This window comes from Sinohyriopsis cumingii, chromosome 14, assembly GCF_028554795.1.
Source record: "Sinohyriopsis cumingii isolate HCF-2022 chromosome 14, ASM2855479v2, whole genome shotgun sequence".
Taxonomy (NCBI): Eukaryota; Metazoa; Mollusca; class Bivalvia; order Unionida; family Unionidae; genus Sinohyriopsis; species Sinohyriopsis cumingii.
This window is the reverse complement of record NC_142974.1, coordinates 97,790,667-97,812,770: the sequence shown is the minus strand read 5'-3', so window position 1 is coordinate 97,812,770 and position 22,104 is coordinate 97,790,667. Positions and strand designations below refer to the sequence as shown.

Below are 22,104 nucleotides of genomic sequence, written 5' to 3'. Positions count from 1 at the left end.
AGTAGTGAATATTTTTCCAGGACTATTAATGTAAAAGGCAATGAAAATTGAAAAAGATGGGATAGTTATTACTTTGTTGACAACAAACAATACAGCCATACTATTACAAAATAAATCATTACATGACTGTTTTGCACTACTTCCATGGTCTTTGCATTGCGCATCACCGTTAGTGCATAGGTCTAACTGTTGTCACCTGAAATAAATGCATTATCAAATGTAAAATATATACTTTCCTACAGTCTCCCATTTTTTAATAGAAACATCAGGTATTACGCAAATCTATATTATATTATTTTCCAAATAATAGTTTTGTAAGAAACTTTATTTAGATACTGACATTTTAATACTAAAACCCTATGATTGTACTTTGCAATTTAAGATAAGTGACTTTTAATGTGACCGTCAATTTCACACATTAATGAATTAAATGCTCCCCCCCCCCCCTTATTGCTAGCTTTACAAGGTATATCTCAGTCAACTAGGAGTTTAGAAATGTATTTTTGCTGCACTTTACATGCTTTGCTTGTTAGTGAACTGCTTCTTAAATCCCAGTAATGATCACTGAATGCTGTAGATTTTTTTCTTGACAAGCAAATTATGATCTCCATTCCCACCAATGAAAATTACACGAGTCACCTTGACCTGGCATTACCGTACTGTATATATAAGCATTGATTACCATCATTAAATTAAAAGAAGGAATGAAGAAACATCACAGAGCATATATGCCTCCCAATAACTAATTCGGAATAAATATGTTAATTAGTACAGAGTTTTATTTGCATATTTGAGTTAACAATAAGAAATAAGGTGGGATATAAAATGTGGGAAATAGTTATCACATGTATGGTAGCTTGAGACCACTTTTTAACTGTTAACATAAATCCGCACCCATTTTAGGCATTGTTTGTTATAACAAAAATAGGGCATGGTTTACTCGTCAATCAAATGCTTGTACTTTCACTATCTGTAGAACAGACAGTTTCTTGAAATAATCGGTCTCATAATCGGTATCTGCATAATCGGCAAACAGTGACATCGGTACAGCTTTACACATGATATCAATAATAAACCACTTCCCAATTTTGTTGGGCAAAAAACTGGCGAGTATTAAGGAAAAGTCACATAATTTTTGTAAAAAGAACCAAAACATACTTAATTTTCAACTTCGACAAAAACGACCAGAAACATGTAGGTGATGTAGCAACTTGGAGAAGACCTGATTTATCAAGCAGAGAGCATGACAGAGCGGTAGTTGCGTGATCACAATATAAACTTTGCTGACAAGTGCTCTATGCTTCGTGAATCAGACTTTGTCCAGGCAGTGGCCAATTCCAACTTTTCGATAGCCAGTAGGCTCTGACCCCACACATCAACATACAAGACAAAATATCAGAAATGTGGTGGGAAGGGTCATAGAAAACTTATCTCATGTAAACCAATTTCAGAATTGTCCCTCAGTCATCAACTTAATCCACACACAGTTCAGAACCTTGGTTCAGGGTTCACTCGTAAATAGTTTAGGGGCTTACATGCACCGCAGCATGCTTTACAAAATCACAACTGGGCCATCTATAAATTAAATGAAGACAAAATCCAAAAGAAGCTGGTCCCTCAGCAAACAGATGTGGTTATTAATTAGTTTTGAGCATAATGAAAAAAGCTTAATTAATGTCTTTGAAGCAGAAGAATGGGTCCATTAATTTAAGCACCACTAATTAGTGCACACAACAGCACTGGGATTATCTGATTGATGGCTTCAGGCATTGTTTTGACAGCAACTGCCCATGAAACTGACTTTCACTTGTTAAGATGCAGCAAGAGTAATTTGATGTCTAGAGGAACCAGCCTTAATTATAAGTTATCTATTTTAATGGACTAGTGAGGTAGAATTAAACTATCTATATACCATTGTGCTACCTCAATCCATCAAAGGTAAAAGCTGACTCTTTCTATGGTGCTGTTATCAATCACTGATCAAAATCTGCTCTTCGGGGATATGGGACTACAATTAGATGGAAAGAATGGATTGGTTTCTTATAGACTTTAAGGTTGAGATTGTAAACTTTCAGTAAATATTCTGTAGTTTGTTGCTACTTAAATACCAACAGTCTCATTTGTTTATGTCATAGGACAAATTTTACAAATAAAAACCAGCATATACAGGAGTAACAGAATCTCTGGTACATGTTCTTTTAAGATGGACTATATTGAGAGAGAATAAACCACAGCAGCTATCTCAAAAGTCTTGTTATCGCTTCTCCTACGTGGATTGTCATAACTACATAGGACTTTCACTGAAAACTTTCATGTGATTGAAGTTGGTCAATAATGCAAATGGTGCTGAGCTGATATCCAGTATGGCTGCCAGCTTGAAAATCTTGTTGCTACTCCTTCTGAATGGATGGTCATATGAACACTGGGTTTTCACTAAAAGACTTCTTATGATGTCAAGCTCATCATAAAAAATTTGGTCTGACATGCAACTGTTTTCACGTCTCCACTTGAACTTGAAGTTCCAGTGACATTTTTGCCAAAAGATTTCATGTGATATTTAGTTGCTCTTAAATGAAAATGGTGTGAATTTAGAAGTCCAGTTTGGCCACCATAGCAACCACCTTGGAAACCACCTCATTGCTTCTTCTGAATGGAAAGTTGTATCTTGAAAATATTACATCTCCACTCTTTTTCAAATGAAATAAGCTTTCCATCGATAGACTTCTTATGATGTCTTGTTGGTCTTAAATGAAACTTGTGCCAGTCATACAGTCATTATGCCTGCCACAATGAATGTCATAAAAATCTTGATACCACTACTCACCCTGAACTGAAAAAAAATCATCACATGGGGTTTTCACCAAAAAAAACTAACAATGAAGACTATCAGTGATGTGTACCTTGTGCTAAAATTGTGTCAAACTGACATCAGATGCATGTATCACAACAGCTAATTTTACAGTCTTAAGGCTGAAAAAAATCACAGATGGATTATACACTCAATAGTTGAAAGGAAGATGTAGTCTTATCTTGAATTCCTAAAGATAGTTTAATGAAATTTAAGACTTGGATCAAATTCCGAATTTCATGACTTCCAGGTACTAGCCAGTTTTCAGGCATAGAACAAGCATGTCAAGCTTTCATTCACACATTTTATTTACATTTCAGCAAATAAGGGCCAGTTTTTGTTTGGGGGTGTGTGTATTTTTTTACGAGTAAAATGGGATCAGCACCTTCCCAAGTGTTAAAGTGGGTTTTGAATAATTTGGGATGCTATAACGAGGAAGTGGTGTATATAGGAATATGAGCAATTTCACTTAGACCTTTATCTTTTTTCCAAGAGACCCCAAGTGGCCAAGTGATCTAGAGTGCTCACCATTATGGATCACTGCCATCTCACCTCCGTCTGTGTGGGTTCGAGTCTGCCAGTCTGGGTATTTGAGAAGGCTTGAAGGCAGCTTCTCATGGGTCAGTGGTTCTTTCCGGAGTTTTCAACGGTTCTTCCTCCATCATTTATACTGACCGCCATGTATAGCCGAGTGTATCCCCCGGAGGTGTAAAATTGAGGGTACAAAAAACCCCTTGGTGTCAGAACTGGGGTTCAAATAAAAAAATGTGAGGGTCAAAATGCACTGACAAATTTTCATATGACTTGTACTTTTTCAGCTTGAAATAGGATATTGCAACTTACACAACATACTCTCTCTCTTTCTCTAAACATACAAATACACCAACATGCACAGTTAAGAAACAAATGCATTGTCCATTCAAAGAATAATTTTATTAGTTCATTTTTCTTTTAAAGTTGTACTTTTAAGTCTCCTCAACAATATTATAGCCCAACACATTACATATAAGCCAATACAAAAAGCCAAATAAATCATTTTAACCAAATGGGAGTTAATTTACTGCCTTTCATCAAATGTGTACTATCATAGGTTTCATTGTACTTCGTCCCAAAACACATTTATCCAAATATCAAGGAGGATACTGATTCATCTTCTTTCTAACAAGTTACACTTGAACTTTAAGATCTTCCTTTTATTGCAGAAAAAGTTAAAAACCAACAAAATCTGCAATGACCCGCTGACTTTTTAATCCAAATAACGCATTTGTCTCTGCAAGTTTACTGATTTCTTTGTTGTGAAATAATGTCTTAGGTTATAATGTGTTCTCCAGAAATATGATGGCGAACAAGGGCCTATTTTTAAAAATTTTAAAATCTGTCACGACAGGATTATTCACTTTTGCAGTCTTTGAAATCACGCGATCAGAAGTCACACCAGTAATCATAATGAATATTCCAGTCAAGGGAATAATTTTCTCCATTTTTCATTAAAGTTAGATCCACAGTTACTCTTTTTGTGTTCTGCTTCTTTCACTTTCTTCGCTAATGCTTTTTAGTGCATGACGTTTTAATCTGGAGAGCCTTGATGTTAAATATCTAGAACAGCTTGCTGAGCTCGATGGAAATCGCGAGAAGCTCGCGAGATATGGGGAAGCCTCTCTGTCATAACATTGCCTATGCTAGTCTGGTTCATTGTCTTATATGTTCCCTGTGTTGCACTTTGCTATACGAACAGAGGAGTGCAAGGCAGGGAGCAAACAAAGTGGGGAACCAGTCAATTCCTATACGCGAAGTATATACGATGCCATCCATCGTCCAGTGCATTGGGTATTAAATAAATCCTGATCATATTGTGAAAATTCTTTGCGTCAAAAAATGCATGGTAACAAAATGTGTGCGTCAGTTTTCTCCAGCGCGTGTCCCTGACGCACAAATGTGCGTAAAGGGAAACACTGATAGCCTATCTTGTCCTGAAAAATAGCGTTAAACTCTATAACAACAACAACAACCTTTCTTCAAGGTCAGTTGAATTGCTTGTGCATTCTTTGGCTGTTATCTCCCTCATTGCCAGACATGCTAATGCTGAATACAAAAAGCTACAAGTGCATCAATTGTTGCATGTTTTTATCTCATGGTCTTTGGTCTTGCTTAATATAATGGCTATCTTGAAAATTTTATGAAGAATACTTTATATCTTCAAGGATTGCATTAAGACTTCTTGCTAAGACATGTCGAGTTTCATGGCTTGTAGGTTCATTGCCTTTGGTTAAAAATCGTGAATGCTACTCCTCCTACATGGATGGTCATAAAGGTTTTCACCAAAAGACTACTTGTGATGTCCAGATAGTTTAAAATCTGAAGCCCAGTATGGTAACCACCCAGCAATCATCTTGAAAATCTTGATATGGATACTGCTTCTGAATGTATAGCCATATGAACATAAGGTTTTAAAGACTTTTCATGATGTCTCATTGGTCCCAAAAGAAAATGGTGCTAATCTGACGTTCAAATGGGTCTGCACAGAAACCATCTTGAAACTATGATTACTCCTTCTAACATAAAGTCCTTGACATATTTTCACCATTGACTTGATGTCTTGTTAGTTTTAAATGAAAATCATCTTGATGTTACATCTGATATGTCTTTTACAGTTTGAAAATCTTGTCACTACTTTTAATGAATGAATGGTCAAATCAGCATAGGTTTCTTTTTTTTCTCACTAAAAGACATAATGTTGTTAAAATAAAATGATGCTGATCCAACAATTGAAATGATGCTGAACCGTCATCCAGTATGTGGCCATCCTGAAATCTTGTTTTCACTACTCTTAAAGTCATTTTGACATGGGGATTTTGATTAGTTCTTATGTTAGTTCTAAATGAAACTCGCTAACCCTTATTATGGGCACAATGATGCCTAGTTGGCTCAAAATGTACATCCAGTATGGCTGCTGTTACATTTAAGGAGATGGGGTGTGCAATTGTGTCAATCAAACAATTTGTATTAATTGTGCACTTTGAGAGCAGTGATGTATGAGATCTCCCATAAATTAGTTTCAGGTAGTACATAGGGAAACGTTCTCTGTGCAGTATGCAATTTTTATTCAACTTTTCACTCATAAAGTGCTTGTTATGACACGAGTCATACTGATAGAGATAGTGTAGTGTTTGCCATTACATGTCTTTCATGTAGGCAACTGTTTGCACATCTGGGTTCTTCAGCTTGACATGTATAGTTGTTAATCTAAATTTGATTGGCACCTTGAGCCCTGGAACAAGCATTCTGCTGTATTTTCAAACTTGTATCAAGTAAGTTTTACAAATACTTTATTAAAATACAGGCTCTGTAGAAAACCCAAAATGTTTTGAAATATATCAGATTTTTGGAACTGGGAAAGTTTTAGTGGAGATACCAGAGGGTAGGTTTAAGTTTGAAAACGGTGTTAAAATATGCATTTGATGTACATGCTAGATGGACAAAAAATAGACGGCATTCTGGTGACACATGCATCAGCATGTTCAAATAAAATGTAGAAAAGGCCACTTTTCATTTCGTTTCTTAACAATTCGACTCTGTGGGATCGTGTGCTATAAACTATATATCCCTACCAGGTTTAAGATAAATGAAATAAATAAGAATCTGATAATGATATTTAAAATAAGTTACGTGATCAAAATACTTCTAGCAGACTATGGCATTGATGGACTTGAAACGAAACCCAAATGCAGTGTTATGGAACAGATAACATATCAGGTGCAATAGTCACTAAAGCATCGATTCAAGAAAGTGATACTTAGGTAGAGATCATGTATTGAAAAATCTTATTCTGGAGCAGGTGTCCAAAAAACCATACCTATGAGCTGTGTAAAATTGTACACAACAGCCATAAAGAACAATTTCCTAACTTGTTCAAGCTGACTAAGCCTTCTAAGGTAGCTATGTATATACCCCTTCAGTTAGCAGTATGTGAACAGGGTTCTCGGCATAGAACAATATTGATAAACGGGTAAGGAACAGGTTATACCTCAGAAACAGGCAACAAATTAATGCTTGTACAACTAGAGGAGAAATCTTTTGATTTTAATAGAGCTCTGATGGAGTGGTGTGGAAATGATATTGAAGTGTTAAGTAAATATTGAACTTTGGCTGTTTCCTCCTCCCCTTTTTATTCTACCCACCCACCCACTCTTATTTTTGAGACAATGGAGAGCTCCTCCCTTTAAGTAAATTGGACATCATTTATTAGTTTGATTGTCTTATGGCAGGTGAGATGACCATCACCATATATAATTAAAAGAGTCGACTATTACATCAAGTTGAGAGTTGAGCTCCATAGGGTTTGGAACTGCATTTTGTGAAACTGTACTGGAGGTAATCAAAGTTCAAGTTTAGTTTGCAAACCTTTTAGTTGAAAATGTTTACCATCACTGCATTAATCTTGAATAAAAAATTTAAAAAAAGAATTTTGAAAAAAGATTGTTTTTCCAGCTTGACAATAGGAGTAAGTGATGTTTTGTTACACCATACTGAAACTGTTCTAACTTGAGGAAAAAATATTGACTCCTTTACTGAGATCTTTTGCTTGAGAGGTCCTGCCTCGGAATGGATGATTGTTATGACAAGGGTTTACCAAAAACTTGTAATATCAGCCTTGTTCCTAATGAAACGATCTGACATCCATTGTGTGCACACGGCTATTAATTTAACTTGTGTCTGATGAATTTCAGAGATGGTTTCAACTCTCCACTTTTACAAGGAAGAACTATGAAATAAGGAAATACATTTTTCGGTAAATGTTGTACATGAACTGAATATGGTTAAGTTTAACAAATAATCAAGTATATTGTTAACAAGTTGGCAATGAAGAGAAACATAAACTGTTATACTTTCAAGTGTGGGGCAAGTCCACACCAGACCTGCCAACCCTGATGAGACTGACTTGGTAAGGCAGTTGAATTTTTCCCCAAGTTTGACCAGTTTTCAATAAGGTGTAACAAAACATCATAAACCGTTGTTGTAAAATGGGAAAATGTCTTTCAAAGTTTGGTATATGAAACATGCGGTTTGTTGTAAACATGTTCAACTAAAAAGTTTGTATTGTAAGGTACACATAGACCTTATTTACCACTAGTACAGTTGCACAAACTTCAGTTCCAAACCCTATGGAGCTCAATGGCATGTTGCTGTTTCTTAACTTAAGTCCTGTTTGCTTTTTCTTCTCCATTTCACATGACAGAAGTAATATCTCGCGCCACAAGACACACTCAAATTGACATGTGATATACAATAAACGTAATTGTGTCCCTTTCTACTTTTATTCACAAGAATGTGAATATTCCTTTATATTCTTCTGTGCTGATTAACACTTTTTAAAAGGCTCAATTTCCTTTTCATCTTCAACATGCATCGCTTGCTGGATATGTTTTTTGAATTTATTATCAACAGTTTGATCATGCAGATGCTTTGTATGAATGTTTCCATGAGAAAGGCACTTGGTTCACATTGACTTGGCATGATGTAGCCTATAATTTGTTAAAAGTGCACTTAAAACTACCAATCAAAAAAGAAAACGTGCTGAGTTCTTATTTCACAATTTTATCCAAGTCACCCTGAATAAAGTTAAAATCAGCTGGTACAGGTTCACATGGACTTGTACAAAGTTATTTAGTCTCTCTCTCTCTCTCTCTCTCGAAAGGTCACTGGTGGATAGAAGAGAAATAACTTGCATATTGTTCTCCAGCTTCGTGGTCACCAGACTTTTTGGATGACTTTACATTGGGATAAGGGAAGAGTTCAATTTGATTTTGGGGCCAGATGGTCAATATTACTGTGACCGAAAGAACAATGGTTTCTACGCAATAAAAATTCAGTTCCCTACTTAGAACTCTGTTAAGAATGATGTGTTCACCATACTTGATGTTTTATTTTGCATCATTGTTAGCACCTGCCTGAAAAACTTTATTCTCTGTCGGAGCGAAATAAAAATAATGATGCATGGTAAATGCTCCATTTTTTGTGAAATATAAAATTAAATAATTGTAAAAATATTGTCATCGTTCTATAAATTATGAAGGACAGGGTGGAAGGTGACATAAAACACAAGATAAACTAGTGGATGCTTGAAGATGCAGTATATAAAGATACCAGTGACAGTCAACATCATGTCTGTTGCTTCTAGTCTTAATCCAGATACAGGTAAAGGTCATTTTGAACATAAAATGCGTAAATACAATATGTATTTTTTTAATGTATTAAACATTTTGCAGGTGAGTGCTTAATGCAATTCTTTAGTCATTTATCTGTTGTTGATAACGTGTAACAGATTTGTACAGTAGTATAAAATACTTTTATCTTCCATCCAGGATCTTTCTCAAACAGTGCATAAACCTTTCTTTGTAATTTTCTTCATGAGCTGATTAATTTATTGTTATTTTTAGTATGTGTATTATTTGCTCTACTGTAGAGCTTAATGACGGCTTGATGGCCAAAATATTTTCTTGGATGGGTAGTTGTCAATTGTCATTCTATCTGCTTGCACAAATTTGTTATTGTTACTCCTCCTAAACTACTTGGATGATTGCAATGAAACTGTACATGCACATGCAGCTCATAATCTTTGTTGGTCTAAGCGGAAATGGTGCTGCAAGGACATTGAAGAGCATGCTGCTCCTCAGAATGGGGGAATTCACTTGAAGACTTCATGACGTCCTGTTGGTCCTAATGAAAATAGTGCTGATTGGACCTTGAAAATCTTTTTATCACTACCAGTAGACAGATGGTCATACTTTTTTTTTTTTTTTTTTATACACCAAAAGACCTATTATGATTATTAGTTGCTCCTAAAGGATAATGGTACTGATCTGGCATCCAATACATGCCAGTGTTCTTGGAAGCCTTGTTACAGCTACTTCTCCTGAATGGAAAATGATTATGACATCATGAGGTTTTCACCAAAGGATTTCTTGTTTTCTGGTTGATTCTAAATGAAAATGGTTTAGCTGCCACTGTGGCCACCTTGAAAATTCTCATATTGCTCAATACACAGATGGTTTTAACACCAGGAAGTACAGAAGTTGAAATGGACTTATTTGGACTTCAAATTCTTTATAGCTATTAGATCATCACAAATGCATGTCAAACCCTGACAAACTAAGTGTGACTAAAATTGTGAATTTATGGAATAACAGCTAAAGAAAATAAATTTAAATAGGACTTTTGTGCGTGTCCAATGTGGATATTGCTTTGGCCTGGTCTGGTCTGGGTGTGGGTTTTCATATTAAATTTGTCAGGAAGCAGACTAACTTTACAGGAGTATCTTAGATGCTTTAATCCATCCATGTTTTTCATTCAAAATACCTGCATGATCAAGCATTTGTTTTTGGCATAATCAGAAATGTTGTCTAGCGAAATGAAAATGTAATCATGGCAAAAGGGATGATCAGCCCTTTGAAAAGTTCAAAGGTTACCAGTTTTGCTTCCAAGATCCTCCAGCTCTTTGAATGGCTACCCCCGCCTCTTTATTATGTTTCACCATTCTTAGCTGGCATCTCTGTTGGAAAAGGAGCACTCCCTTCTAAGCAGAGGCACATTAATGAGGTTGAAGAATGCTAGAAGTTGGACGTTTATTAATGGAATTTCTTGTTTCAGAGAGTTTGTTGAAAGTTTAGAATCTTGTCTATTTTTCCAGGGTTCATGCATGTCCTTGGAAACCTGCAAGTACTAGAGTTTGGCTTTTTAAGCGCAAGGCTTTGAGTCCCTTAAAATTGACATTTTAAAGTCCTTGATAAATCGTTGGAAATCATTTTATAGAATGCAAGATCATTATTATAAACAATTTTATTTCTTGTATATATTGCATTATATTTTATTGCATCTTTGGATTACATTGTTGTTAGCTGATTTTATGAAACTGGATTATAAACACCCACTGTACAGTATACTTTATTCTGGCATATTTGAGTTCCTGGAAATGTATTTTTGAGGCCCTGGAAGGATATGTCAGTATTTGAGGAAACTACAGGGTATTCGTTAATCTTAACGATATGTTACCTGTGTACCTGATCAAAGGAAAGTGGTATTAAATGTGAACCTAAACTGTATTGTTGTTAATATATGTATAAGCATAATTGTTAATAATACCGGTGGCAAAAAAGCGTAATCTAAGCATGAAAAGAGCAATCTACTTATTACATGCCACACTTTCAGGGAACTATAAAATAAAATAAAAAAATGCATTTATTTTTGCTGCTTACCAGGATCTGCAGTTAAAATTCTTCTCACAAATCGGCTAAATCCATGATAATTATTACAAGAGTTTAGACACAAAACCGATTTAAAATTATTTATGCATAACACACACTTAGACTAATCTACATGTCTACAGTAACTTTTGCAAATAATCACGAAGTCCACAAATGAAGAATGCTGTTATTATCACTGTTTAATTCTTTCAAAATTTGTAAAGTGCTATTGATTTGACCTTGTGTGTGCAATGTATCCCCAACTTAACAAGGTCCCTCTCCTGCAACATTTTTTTGGTCATATACTGTCTGTGAGGAACATTGATGAAACCAGTTTCTATTAATATCTGACACCATTTTTTAAAAATCGATTTAGACTGGCGTACTATGTATATGTGTATCACAACAGAATGAATCCATGACATGTGGTTTCACATTCAAGAAACTTAGCTGTTTTCTTGGGACTTTAATGTAGAGTTACTGTAAAAAGAAAATGAGGAAATCATGAGGTCTGATGATGAATATATAGATATGTACAACAACCAATAGTCCCACAATACGAGTCTTGAACTGTAATCATTATCCTGCATCTTGCCCATTCCTGATGCCTTTGATCTTAAACTTGGAAACATTTATTATTTCTTTTTGTTAATATGGTACCTAGTTGCCTATTTTATTACTCACGTTATTATCAATGGGTGAGTACATTTTTAGGCCTGGACAAGACAGTTTTGGTCAGGAATTCCATCAGGCTAAAGGACTTGTGGTCTAAATGGAACTTGAAGAAGCTTATCATCACATTCCCCCTCTTTCCAGTCGACGGGAATTTTCTGTAAATTTGTCTGGGCTCTTCATTTCATCCTATCTTCCACACAAAGATCCTTCACCAGTGGGTTGATTGTAATTGATATTGGTTCATTTAAGGTCAATAAGCATATTCAGTATTTATGAATGTATTCAGTTGATGCACATTATCCTCAAATGTGGCCTTCTGTGGGATCTGTCATTTGGGAGATGGTGTTTCAGTTGGGCCCAATCCAAAATCCACACAACTCAGATCTTGTCCTTTGTCTGATTTTTATTTACATGGAGACGTATTTTCTCAACTGTCAAAGAACAATCCATATTCCTCCAGCCAGAGTCTTGAATACTTGCTTTCTTGGCATGACCAGACAAGAATGACTGGCTTCTCTCTCCCACTTTCCTAAGGACACTAAACATGGAAATGTTATCTTAATTCTCCAAGAACGTTTCATATGTCACCCATGTATCTCTTATTTCTGTTGAAGTAGAAACTTTAAAAGGACCCCCTGTCTGTTGGAATCCCCTTAGGAGCCCAGTTTCATCACAGTCTAAGCTGGTGGAAAAATCTGAAAAGGTTTCTGCTTAGAGCTTTGATTGCTCAGAAACCTTACATCTTTACAATGACCACTGAGATTCAGGATGGGGGCTGACTTAGAGCTCAACAGAATGATCCTACAGTCCTACTAGTTTCTGAATGAAGCTGAATAATCTAGAAATATTGCATGGATTATTTTGTTTTAACACGTCAAGTATGCAACTGCACAAGGCCTTGTTCCATCATGGTTGATGCAGACAACATGTTGATAATAGCATACCTTAGACACCAAGGGGACACTTGTACCCTTTCTCTGCTTGAATGTTTGGAACCTCTCTGTTGGACAGTTTTCAAGGAGATTACTCTTGGAATTTGCAACATTTCAGCCAAGAAAAATGGTTTGGTGGACAGTTTGCCAAGTCAGAATGGTGTCTATATCATTTGTTTCCATTGTGGGAAAGGCCAGTGGTAAAGTTGTTCGCATCAAAGCTGAACAACAAGCTTGTCTATGTCCAGTTTCGAATCAGAGGCAATGGGCTGTGGACACCTTCATTCAGAGGTGGGATCTATCGTATGCTTAAGCCTTCCAGAATAATCCTCCGGTTTTTTTTATAGCTAGATGGGACTTGAAAGACATGTCTGATCAGTGGCGTCCATAGAGCAAAGTTGCAAAATCTCAGTGATGATCCCAAGACATGACAGCTGAGGAGGGATCATCTTGTGTAAAACAGGATATGCAATCTCAGTGATGATCCCAAGATATAACAGCTGAGGAGGGATCATCTTGTGTAAAACAGGATATGCAATCTCAGTGATGAACCAAAGGTATCACAGATGAGGAGGGATCATCTCAAGTAGAACTGGATATGCAATCTCAGTGATGATCCCAAGATATAACAGCTGAGGAGGGATCATCTTGTGTAAAACAGGATATGCAATCTCAGTGATGATCCCAAGATATAACAGCTGAGGAGGGATCATCTCATGTAAAACAGGATATGCAATCTCAGTGATGATCCCAAGATATAACAGCTGAGGAGGGATCATCTTGTGTAAAACAGGATATGCAGTCTCAGTGATGATCCAAAGGTATAACAGATGAGGAGGGATCATCTTGTGTAAAACTGGATATGCAGTCTCAGTGATGATCCCAAGATATAACAGCTGAGGAGGGATCATCTCGTGTAAAACAGAATATGCAATCTCAGTGATGATCCCAAGATATAACAGCTGAGGAGGGATCATCTTGTGTAAAACAGGATATGCAATCTCAGTGATGATCCAAAGGTATAACAGATGAGGAGGGATCATCTCGTGTAAAACTGGATATGCAGTTTCATGTAATGATCCCAAGATATAACAGCTGAGGAGGGATCATCTCGTGTAAAACAGGATCCCTTGAGCACAGTATTCAGATCTCCACCAGCATTTTAATTATTTTATACAGATGTATGTAAAAAAAAAATCACATGAATTACAGAATGTTTGTTTCATTCAAGCTAATATGAATGTGTTGGAATGGTTTATTGTCATTATTCTGATGAATCTGTATGATGGATTATTTCTTTAATATCATAGAATTCATAAAATGGACCCCTCGTAAACTTTTTCAAATAGTGCTTTTTTTTACAGGGCTTGAAATTGACACTAACAACTAGCATTTTATTTGTTGCAGTACTACTGAATTGCAGGATGTTTTTAGGAAAGAATATTGCAAACATTACAATTTGCCAGTAGTGAGAAAAAAGGAGTTAATTTTGAGGCCATTATGTTTTGTTGAAATGGCTCTATGTGGTTGTGAATGCGTGTAGTTTATGAGTCATAACTTGGAAACAAACAAGATACCAATAGATTATATGTATACAATTTCTTCTCATGAAAAGGTCCTGCAGTGTTAACATTGGCTTTTCGTATATTAATGAAGTCATAGGGTCTTGCTCAATTTTTAAGTGTCATGCTTTGAAACTATTCATAACTGCACCTTAACAGTATTTATGCACTTAACTAGCATGACAATAAGGATTTACTTTGAACTAACCCAGAAAGGCAGTAGGCAAAAAGATGATATAATGTTCTTTGGAACCATAATTCTGCTGCAATACTTCATTTTACTGAAAGTGTGGAAGAGTTCTTGGAGTTGATTATGTTGTTACTTTATAGTTTGTAAATTGTAAAACATGTTCCTTCTTTAAATGTAGGTGCAAATTTCCATATTTTCTCTGCTTTAACTAACAGAGCATGCAGTGCATTCTATACTAAACAGGCATGGCCTGTCTCATTAATAATGAACCTCTGTCCCATTTTGAAAATGTGGCTTAATATGATGCAACATGGAAATGCATATAATAAGGTCATATACCATCAACTTAATTTTGTCAAAGCATCAATTCAAAATTGTTTGTTCTGTACATACCTTTGTGGTAAGATTCAGCATTTGTTCTTTTCACACAGCTTTACAGGGGAAAAAAAATTGGGGCAGTGTTGTGTGTGTGTGTGTGTGTGTATGTGTATATACATATATAATATATATACACACACACAGACGTGCGCATGCATACATTGCATGGTACAAGGAAGCAGTATATTTTATGTCTAAAAAGTTACTGTTGGTTCACTTGTAATGTGGTTGCATTGAGCTTAGAAAAGTGATAAATGAAATAAAGCTGAAGTATTGATATACATTGTTTATTTTATTCATATATATATATCTAAATTTTAATTTATAAGACAATCTGATTCTGTGTTCATATGAAACATGCCATGCCACTTGGGTTGAAATTAACACACTAACACTGGATTTACTGATCACCCTACAGGTGGCACCAGTCTTGGCAGCAATCCCCTGAGACTTTTGACGACACAGCCACAACAGATGCCTACAACGCCCCCTATTGGTTACTCCAGTAGCAGCTCTTCCACCCCGCAAAACTCACTTGGTAAGGTGATCCACAGGTCATGTAGGAGGTCTTGTTTTTTGGGGGCTTTTTTCTAAATCAAAGACAGTATCAGAAATTAATAGCGATATACGAATTTCTGTGTTGTTAAATGTATCTTTTGATTGTTTTTCCTAATCTTCCTATACTGCTGGGGCATTACCATGAGACTCTATACACTTTTCATGTGAAGTTGTAGTTAGTCCTAATCTAATGTAATTGGTGCCCCATAAACATCCAGTATGGTCAGTGGAGACCATCTTGAAGCTTTTTATCCCCACTTCTGATGAACACATGGTTTTAATTGATCTGTTATTAAAATGATCCTGATAAGGAATACAATATGGCCATGATGTTGATTACCTTGAAAATCTTGTCACTGCTCCTTGATGGATGGATTTATCAACATCTTGTAATTAACTAAAAGACATTTTATTTGATGTCTGATGATCCTGCAGTAAAATAATGGCCCTTTAGCATGTTATATGGCCACTATGGCTGCTATCTTGAAATTCTAAAAACATTGTTACTGTTCTGAGTATCTAACTGGTCAGAAATAAAAATAGTACCTAGCTGACATCCAATAATGATGCCACATTGGCCGTCTTATAAATCTAGTCATTGCTCTGCTAGAAATTGATTGTCATGTTCATATGAGGTTTTCACTGAATGACTCATTGTGATGTTTAGTTGGTCCTAAATAAAAACACAACTGATACATTTTCTTGTGATAGAGGGCTAAATGACTTTGTACGATGTTTAGTTTGTTCTGAATGAAAATGGTGCCAATCTAAGATCTACCATGGTCTCTTTCTTGGCAATCATGAAATTATCACTATTCATCTCAAACAGATGGTAATGTTGACATGGGTTTTGTTTCAGATGTACTATTTTGTTTAGTTTCGTTTAAAAATTCCTAATGAAAATGGTACTTGTAAGACTTTCCAGGTGGCCATCTTGAATATTTTGTTACTGCTATTTCGCCTGGTTGGTTGTATCAAAAAAAACATTTTCACTGAAAGATGTGATGCATATTTGGTCCTAAGTGCAAATAGTGCTAATCAGACCTCCAGTTTCACTGAAAGATCTGATGTATATTTGGTCCTGAGTGAAAATAGTGCTAATCAGACCTCCAGTTTCTCTGAAAGATGTGATGCATATTTGGTCCTAAGTCCAAATAGCACTAATCAGACCTCCAGTTTCACTGAAAGATCTGATGCATATTTGGTCCTAAGTGCAAATAGTGCTAATCAGACCTCCAGTTTCATGGCTAGCTACTTTACCTGAATTGATAATTGTAGGAAAATGTGGTTTTCGTGTAAAGGCTACAAATGGTGTGGTTGTTCCTCAATGAATCTTGTTATTGCTACTTGTGGATGTATGTTCATATCTTTTCACGAGTTGGAGGACTTCTTGGGCTAACTGATCCTAAATGAAACGGGTTTTAATAGATTTGAATATAGCCATCTTGAACATCTTGTTACAGCTAATCTTCTGAACAGAAGGTTACATAGACGTTGGGTTATCATTTAAAGACTTCTTTTTGGTCCTAAATACAAATTTTGCTGATTAATATACGCCATCTTTGAAAATCCTATCGTCAATACTCATGAAAGGTTTGTTGAATCCAGCATGGATTTTCATGAACACTTCTCACTATATGTAGCTGGCCGTAAAGGAATATAATGTTAATGTAACCTAGCAAAGTTGAAAACCTTGTAACTGAATTCTCATGAATGGATGGTCTTAACATTTAAAACGGTAACAAACAAGCAAAACAAAAACATTCTGACAGGATATTATTGTTCATGTATTATAATGATGCTGATCTAAACTCCAAAATGGCCGCCTTGACAGCCATCCTGAAGATTCATTATAAGACTACATCACCTGAACACATTGACGTAGGTTCACTAAAACACTGTAGCAATATGTTGCTGATCCTGATTGAAACTTATTATCTGACCTACAGCAGGCAGCATAGTTGCCCAGGGGACCACCAAGTTTTGTTTTCAGGGTACTTAACTACGAGGTTCTTAAACCTACAAGACTATCGCACACATTAGTTTTCTTTTTTTTTTAATAAAAAAATTAATAGCTGCAAGTATACATTGTAGTCCTGCAGTGAAAAACATCAACCCTAATATTCATGACAGGAACAGGTCGAAGTTTTGCTGATTGAATATGCAGTGCTGAACATGTCAAGAGGCCAAAATTTAAAAAATGTCCCACATTTGGCAGCCCATAGTGACACTTTTGCACAGAATCAAGTCAAATTGCAGCAGTCATACTATACTTATTGTAATGCCATTATTCTTATGAAGTATATCCAACAACAATAAGGTTCTAGAGTTTTTCAAACTCCAATGTGTGTCATTTCTTTTGGTTTAAAAAATGATGGTATCCAAAGAATGCCAAAGTCAGTTAACATGCAGTTACTTTGCCTTTTAAATAAAATGAATATGGCTAATAACATTTGACCTGATGTTCTTGGATTTGATTTTGTATTTCATTAAAAATCAGCAAGCAATGCTCTTACCATTCTTTAGATTTTTCTTGAAAGTTTAAGCTTTATTTTTGAAAAAGGAAACTTCATAATTATGATAGATGTGAAAAGGAACAAGATGTACTCTCATAACATGCCTTTTTTATCCAGGTTTAACATACTTTGATTTGATACGTAATTTATTCTTTATTTCTTTCATTATTTTGTAAAAACTAAAAATCAGATTTCTGTTTCTAGTATGTGTAGTTTCTTTTAGCCATTGGCAGAAATGTGTCACTTGACAAAGTTTATATTGCAGATATTGAGTGTTGATTGTAAGAAATCTTTAAAAAAAAACAACAATTACATGAACTAGTTTTTATTGGCATGTTACTGGAAAATATTTATCCATTTAAACAAATATGGGCTACCATAGTTTCCCTTTTGCTTGCCCATTGGACTGCTTCACATGTTAGTGTTTTTGCACCCATGGTTACCATTACAAAAATCATGCTGTGATTACTTCACATGAATTGTGACTTTGACGTGTGGTTTTAATTGAAGATTTTACCATATTTAATTGCTTCAGAATGAAAAGTGTGCATATCTGACTGCCAGTAACACTTTACTGTTGTGAAGGAGTTTGTTTTTGGGTCAAGTCCCAAGTCTTTGCTTCCATTTTCTTTCTTTGAGCTTATGTACACTGTGGCATATAAATATGCAAGTTAATTTTCATCTGACTTTGTATTAGTTCCAATGAACACTCTTAAGTTTAATGTTTAACTTAATTTTATATTAACATTAACAATCTAGTTTCCCCCAAAAATTTAAACCTAGATAAATGGAACTTTCATCAAATTCCAAAATATTATATATTGCAAACCTTTATTGACTTTCCATCAAGTTCTTTAAAAATATATTTTTTTTAAAAAAGTTTTTGGTCACCCTGTTGAACTGGTAGCCCCAGTATAGCAGAGATGCTCCCAGGGGCATAAAATTGGTACAAGCGCACTAGGAAAGTCCTGATGCATAAGAAGTCCCACAAATTAATTTGAAGTCATGCATATGAAAGTGTACTCGGTGCAGTATACAAGTTCTAATTAGCCATTCACCCTTAAAATTCTTGGGGGAAAAGGTAGAAATATTATAGTGCTTGCTGCAGTGTATTTTTATTGCAATTGTTTACAGATCGGGTTTCTTTAGCTTGTCATAAATTTGAATGGCACATTGGACCCCAACAGGCATTGTGTGGAAGTTTGAACCTTGCATCAAGGAAGTTTTACACATGCTTGTTTATAATATGGGCTATCTAGAAGACCCAAAATAGCAAATTCCCAGCGTGGATCATCTTTATATGATGATTTAGTTTGACAAATGCTGGCTGATCACAGTAATGAAGGCAATATATTTTTAAATTTAGGAAGTGCATCAGATTATAGGAGCTGGGGAAAGTTAATAGTGTTGCCAGTGAGTGATTTTGAACCAGAAAATGGCATAAATATAATCCATTGTATATAATGGCTGGACAAAAACAGATGTCATGCTGGTTAACCCCTCATTTCAGCGGTATTTCAAAATTTAATATAGAAAAGGCAGAAAAATAAGCCAAGTTAAAATAGATATTAAAAAGTAGAAAACGCTTCTTCACAATTAGCCCTGTGGGATCATGTGTGTCAAAACTTTATGGCCTAGCATAAAGGTTACAATAAATCTAATAAATAAGAATCTAGGAATGAAATTAAGAAGTAAAGATATTTATTTGATCAAAATACAGTTTGAACAAGTATACTATGGCATTAATGAAATCCTAATACAGCATTATGGTAATGTAATTCTAATCATTAGAGTGCCAATTCAAGAAAATTGGGCTTTGGAAGAGCTTATGTTAGTGAAAAATCTCATTTTGGAGCAGAATTAAACAAAGACATTAACTTTGACCTGTGAAAGCGGGTACAGCTTAATGCTTACAACTAGAGATACAACTCTTTTAAAGATTCTGATTTCAATAGGGAACTTTCAAAGTGGATCAGGAAAAGAGAGATGGATACAGAAGTGTTGGGTAAATATTGAACTATGGCTGTACCGTCCTTTCATTTTGCTTTACTCCCCCCCCCATGTTTGTGATGAGGATGTAAATCTTCCTCTATGATAAAATCCTGTAAGCATCCCTGTATAGACAAGGGCTAGAGATACTCAGTTTAGTAGAAGTGGGAGAAGTGAAGTGCTAGTTTTAAAATTGTAAACTTAACACTAGAGTGTTGTTAATTCTATAACAAGCATCCCAGTTCCAGTGTTTTTCTTAGTAATTAGTAAGTGATGGTTTATATGGGTTGACAACTTCAATTTCAGGCTACACTCCAACTAGCTCCATGGGCTACACCCAGGTTACTCCCAGTCTTTTCACACCCATCAGCACTAGCCTTGGACTCAATCAGCAGAGTGGCTACAATAACAGCAATCTTGGAAGTTTGGGATCCTCTGCTGGCACATTTGGATCTGGGGAACATTTTGGTAAGTTGAATGTAAAGGTATGTCTAAGCTTGTGTGTGCAAGAGTAAGGATTACAGCCTGCATCAACCTTGGATTGCACCAATAGAGCAGGCCCCAAAGCAGTGTGCTCAGAAGTCTTGGGTCCAAACCTTGATGCTGGCTGCTCCTCATTTCCACTCGTCCTGTCTTGATGTGCAACTTTGAGAAGGAAACTAGGAAAGGAGCATAGATTCCAGATTATGGATCTTTTCCGTGCATTCAAGAAACCAAAAAAAGAATAATAGTTGTTTCCCTTTTTCAAGTTTCCATTACAGTGTTGTAGAGTTTAGAAAAAAATGACACAAAACAATGTTAAAAAAGTGAAAATTAAGGATCATGTTCCCACTTTGGTCCTTGTACAGTATAGTTTGACCACATGACTACAGATAAGAAGAGTAGATACAATGCAATTAATTCCGCTGCTTATAATTGACCTGGATTGCTTTATTGTAATTACAAATAAGTAAAAATATTAATCAACTGCCATTAGAACTAAGGTTATTGTTTACTTTTTAGAACTTCATAAAACATTGACCAAGTTCAAAACATTCACATTTCAGTTTTGTATTGACAAGTTAGACACAACAGTTGTAAAGTTGAGGTTACACTCTGATAATGTCAGTGACCACTATGAATTAAACACATAACCCATATGATTTGGTCTTTCTTATTGTTTAATGAAATTTTAGAAATGGGGCAAACAAATTACCTCGATATTTGACCTACCAACTCTTATGATTTGAGTGCAAGTTTTATGAAAATGATCTTTAAAATAGGACTTGGAATAAAAACCAAAATTTGCAGAAATATTACTGTTGCGATAGAACCAGGAAACGAGTTTGTTTCAGATCATGGTTTCATATTAGATTCTGTAAAGTTTGTGAGAGCAAAGAACTCATGTAAATTGATTTAAAGCTGCACCTTTAAAATGTACTCTGGACAGTATACAAAGTTTAATTAACCGTTCACCCTTGAGTCACTTGTCTCAAGCCACACTGCCGGTAGAGGCATCATAATGCCTGTCTTGACATCAGTCTTTTTTCAGGTAGGCAACTGTTTACACACCTGGGTTTTTAGACTTAACATCAGTGGTTTTTGAACTAAATTTGATTGACACATTGGGCCCTAAAACAAACATTTTGTCATTGTTTTAACTATGCATCAAGGAAGTTGTACAACTTTGTGTTAAAAATGTGGGCCACTTAGAACACCAAAATGGCAAAGTCCCAGCAGGGTTCACCTTTAGATACTGATTTGTTCTGCAAATGATGGCTGATGATTGTGACAGTGGTTTTTAAAGTTATGAACTATATGTCAGATTTTTGGACCTGGAAAAGTGTTAACAAAAGTACCATTGAGTGATTTTGAACCCAAAATTGATGCTAAACAAGAGTCATTGTACATTCTGAATGGACCAAAACCAATAACATGTAGGTCAACCACTCTGTTGCATTTAAATATACCAAGCCTTACTAAATGCAATTTAAAAGTAGAGTGCAATTTTAGTTTACTTTCTGAAACATTATGATCATGTGATCCACAACCATAGCCCTACAAAAGTTCAAAATAAATTCAATAAATAGAAACCTATAATGAAAATAAAAAGGGAAGATATTTATTTGATCAAAAATGTTTTTTAGAAGGCTACTTTGAAATTGATGGACTTGAAATCCTAAAATAGCATTATAAAAGAGATTAAAAAGTCTGGCATTATAGTCAGCAAAGCAGTG

General features: G+C 35.4%; 1 protein-coding gene across 5 annotated transcripts in view; it reads left to right on the top strand.

The window, feature by feature from the left end:
- LOC149784456 (pumilio homolog 1-like) overlaps positions 1 to 22,104 on the top strand; it is a 139,033-nt gene that overhangs the window by 68,744 nt on the left and 48,185 nt on the right. For all 5 annotated transcript variants that reach the window (XM_089932534.1, XM_089932532.1, XM_089932533.1 and 2 more), the window contains 2 exons: positions 15,244 to 15,363; positions 20,195 to 20,356. In XM_089932534.1, the coding sequence (XP_089788660.1) occupies positions 15,244 to 15,363; positions 20,195 to 20,356 (282 nt within the window). The remainder of the gene's footprint in view (positions 1 to 15,243; positions 15,364 to 20,194; positions 20,357 to 22,104) is intronic.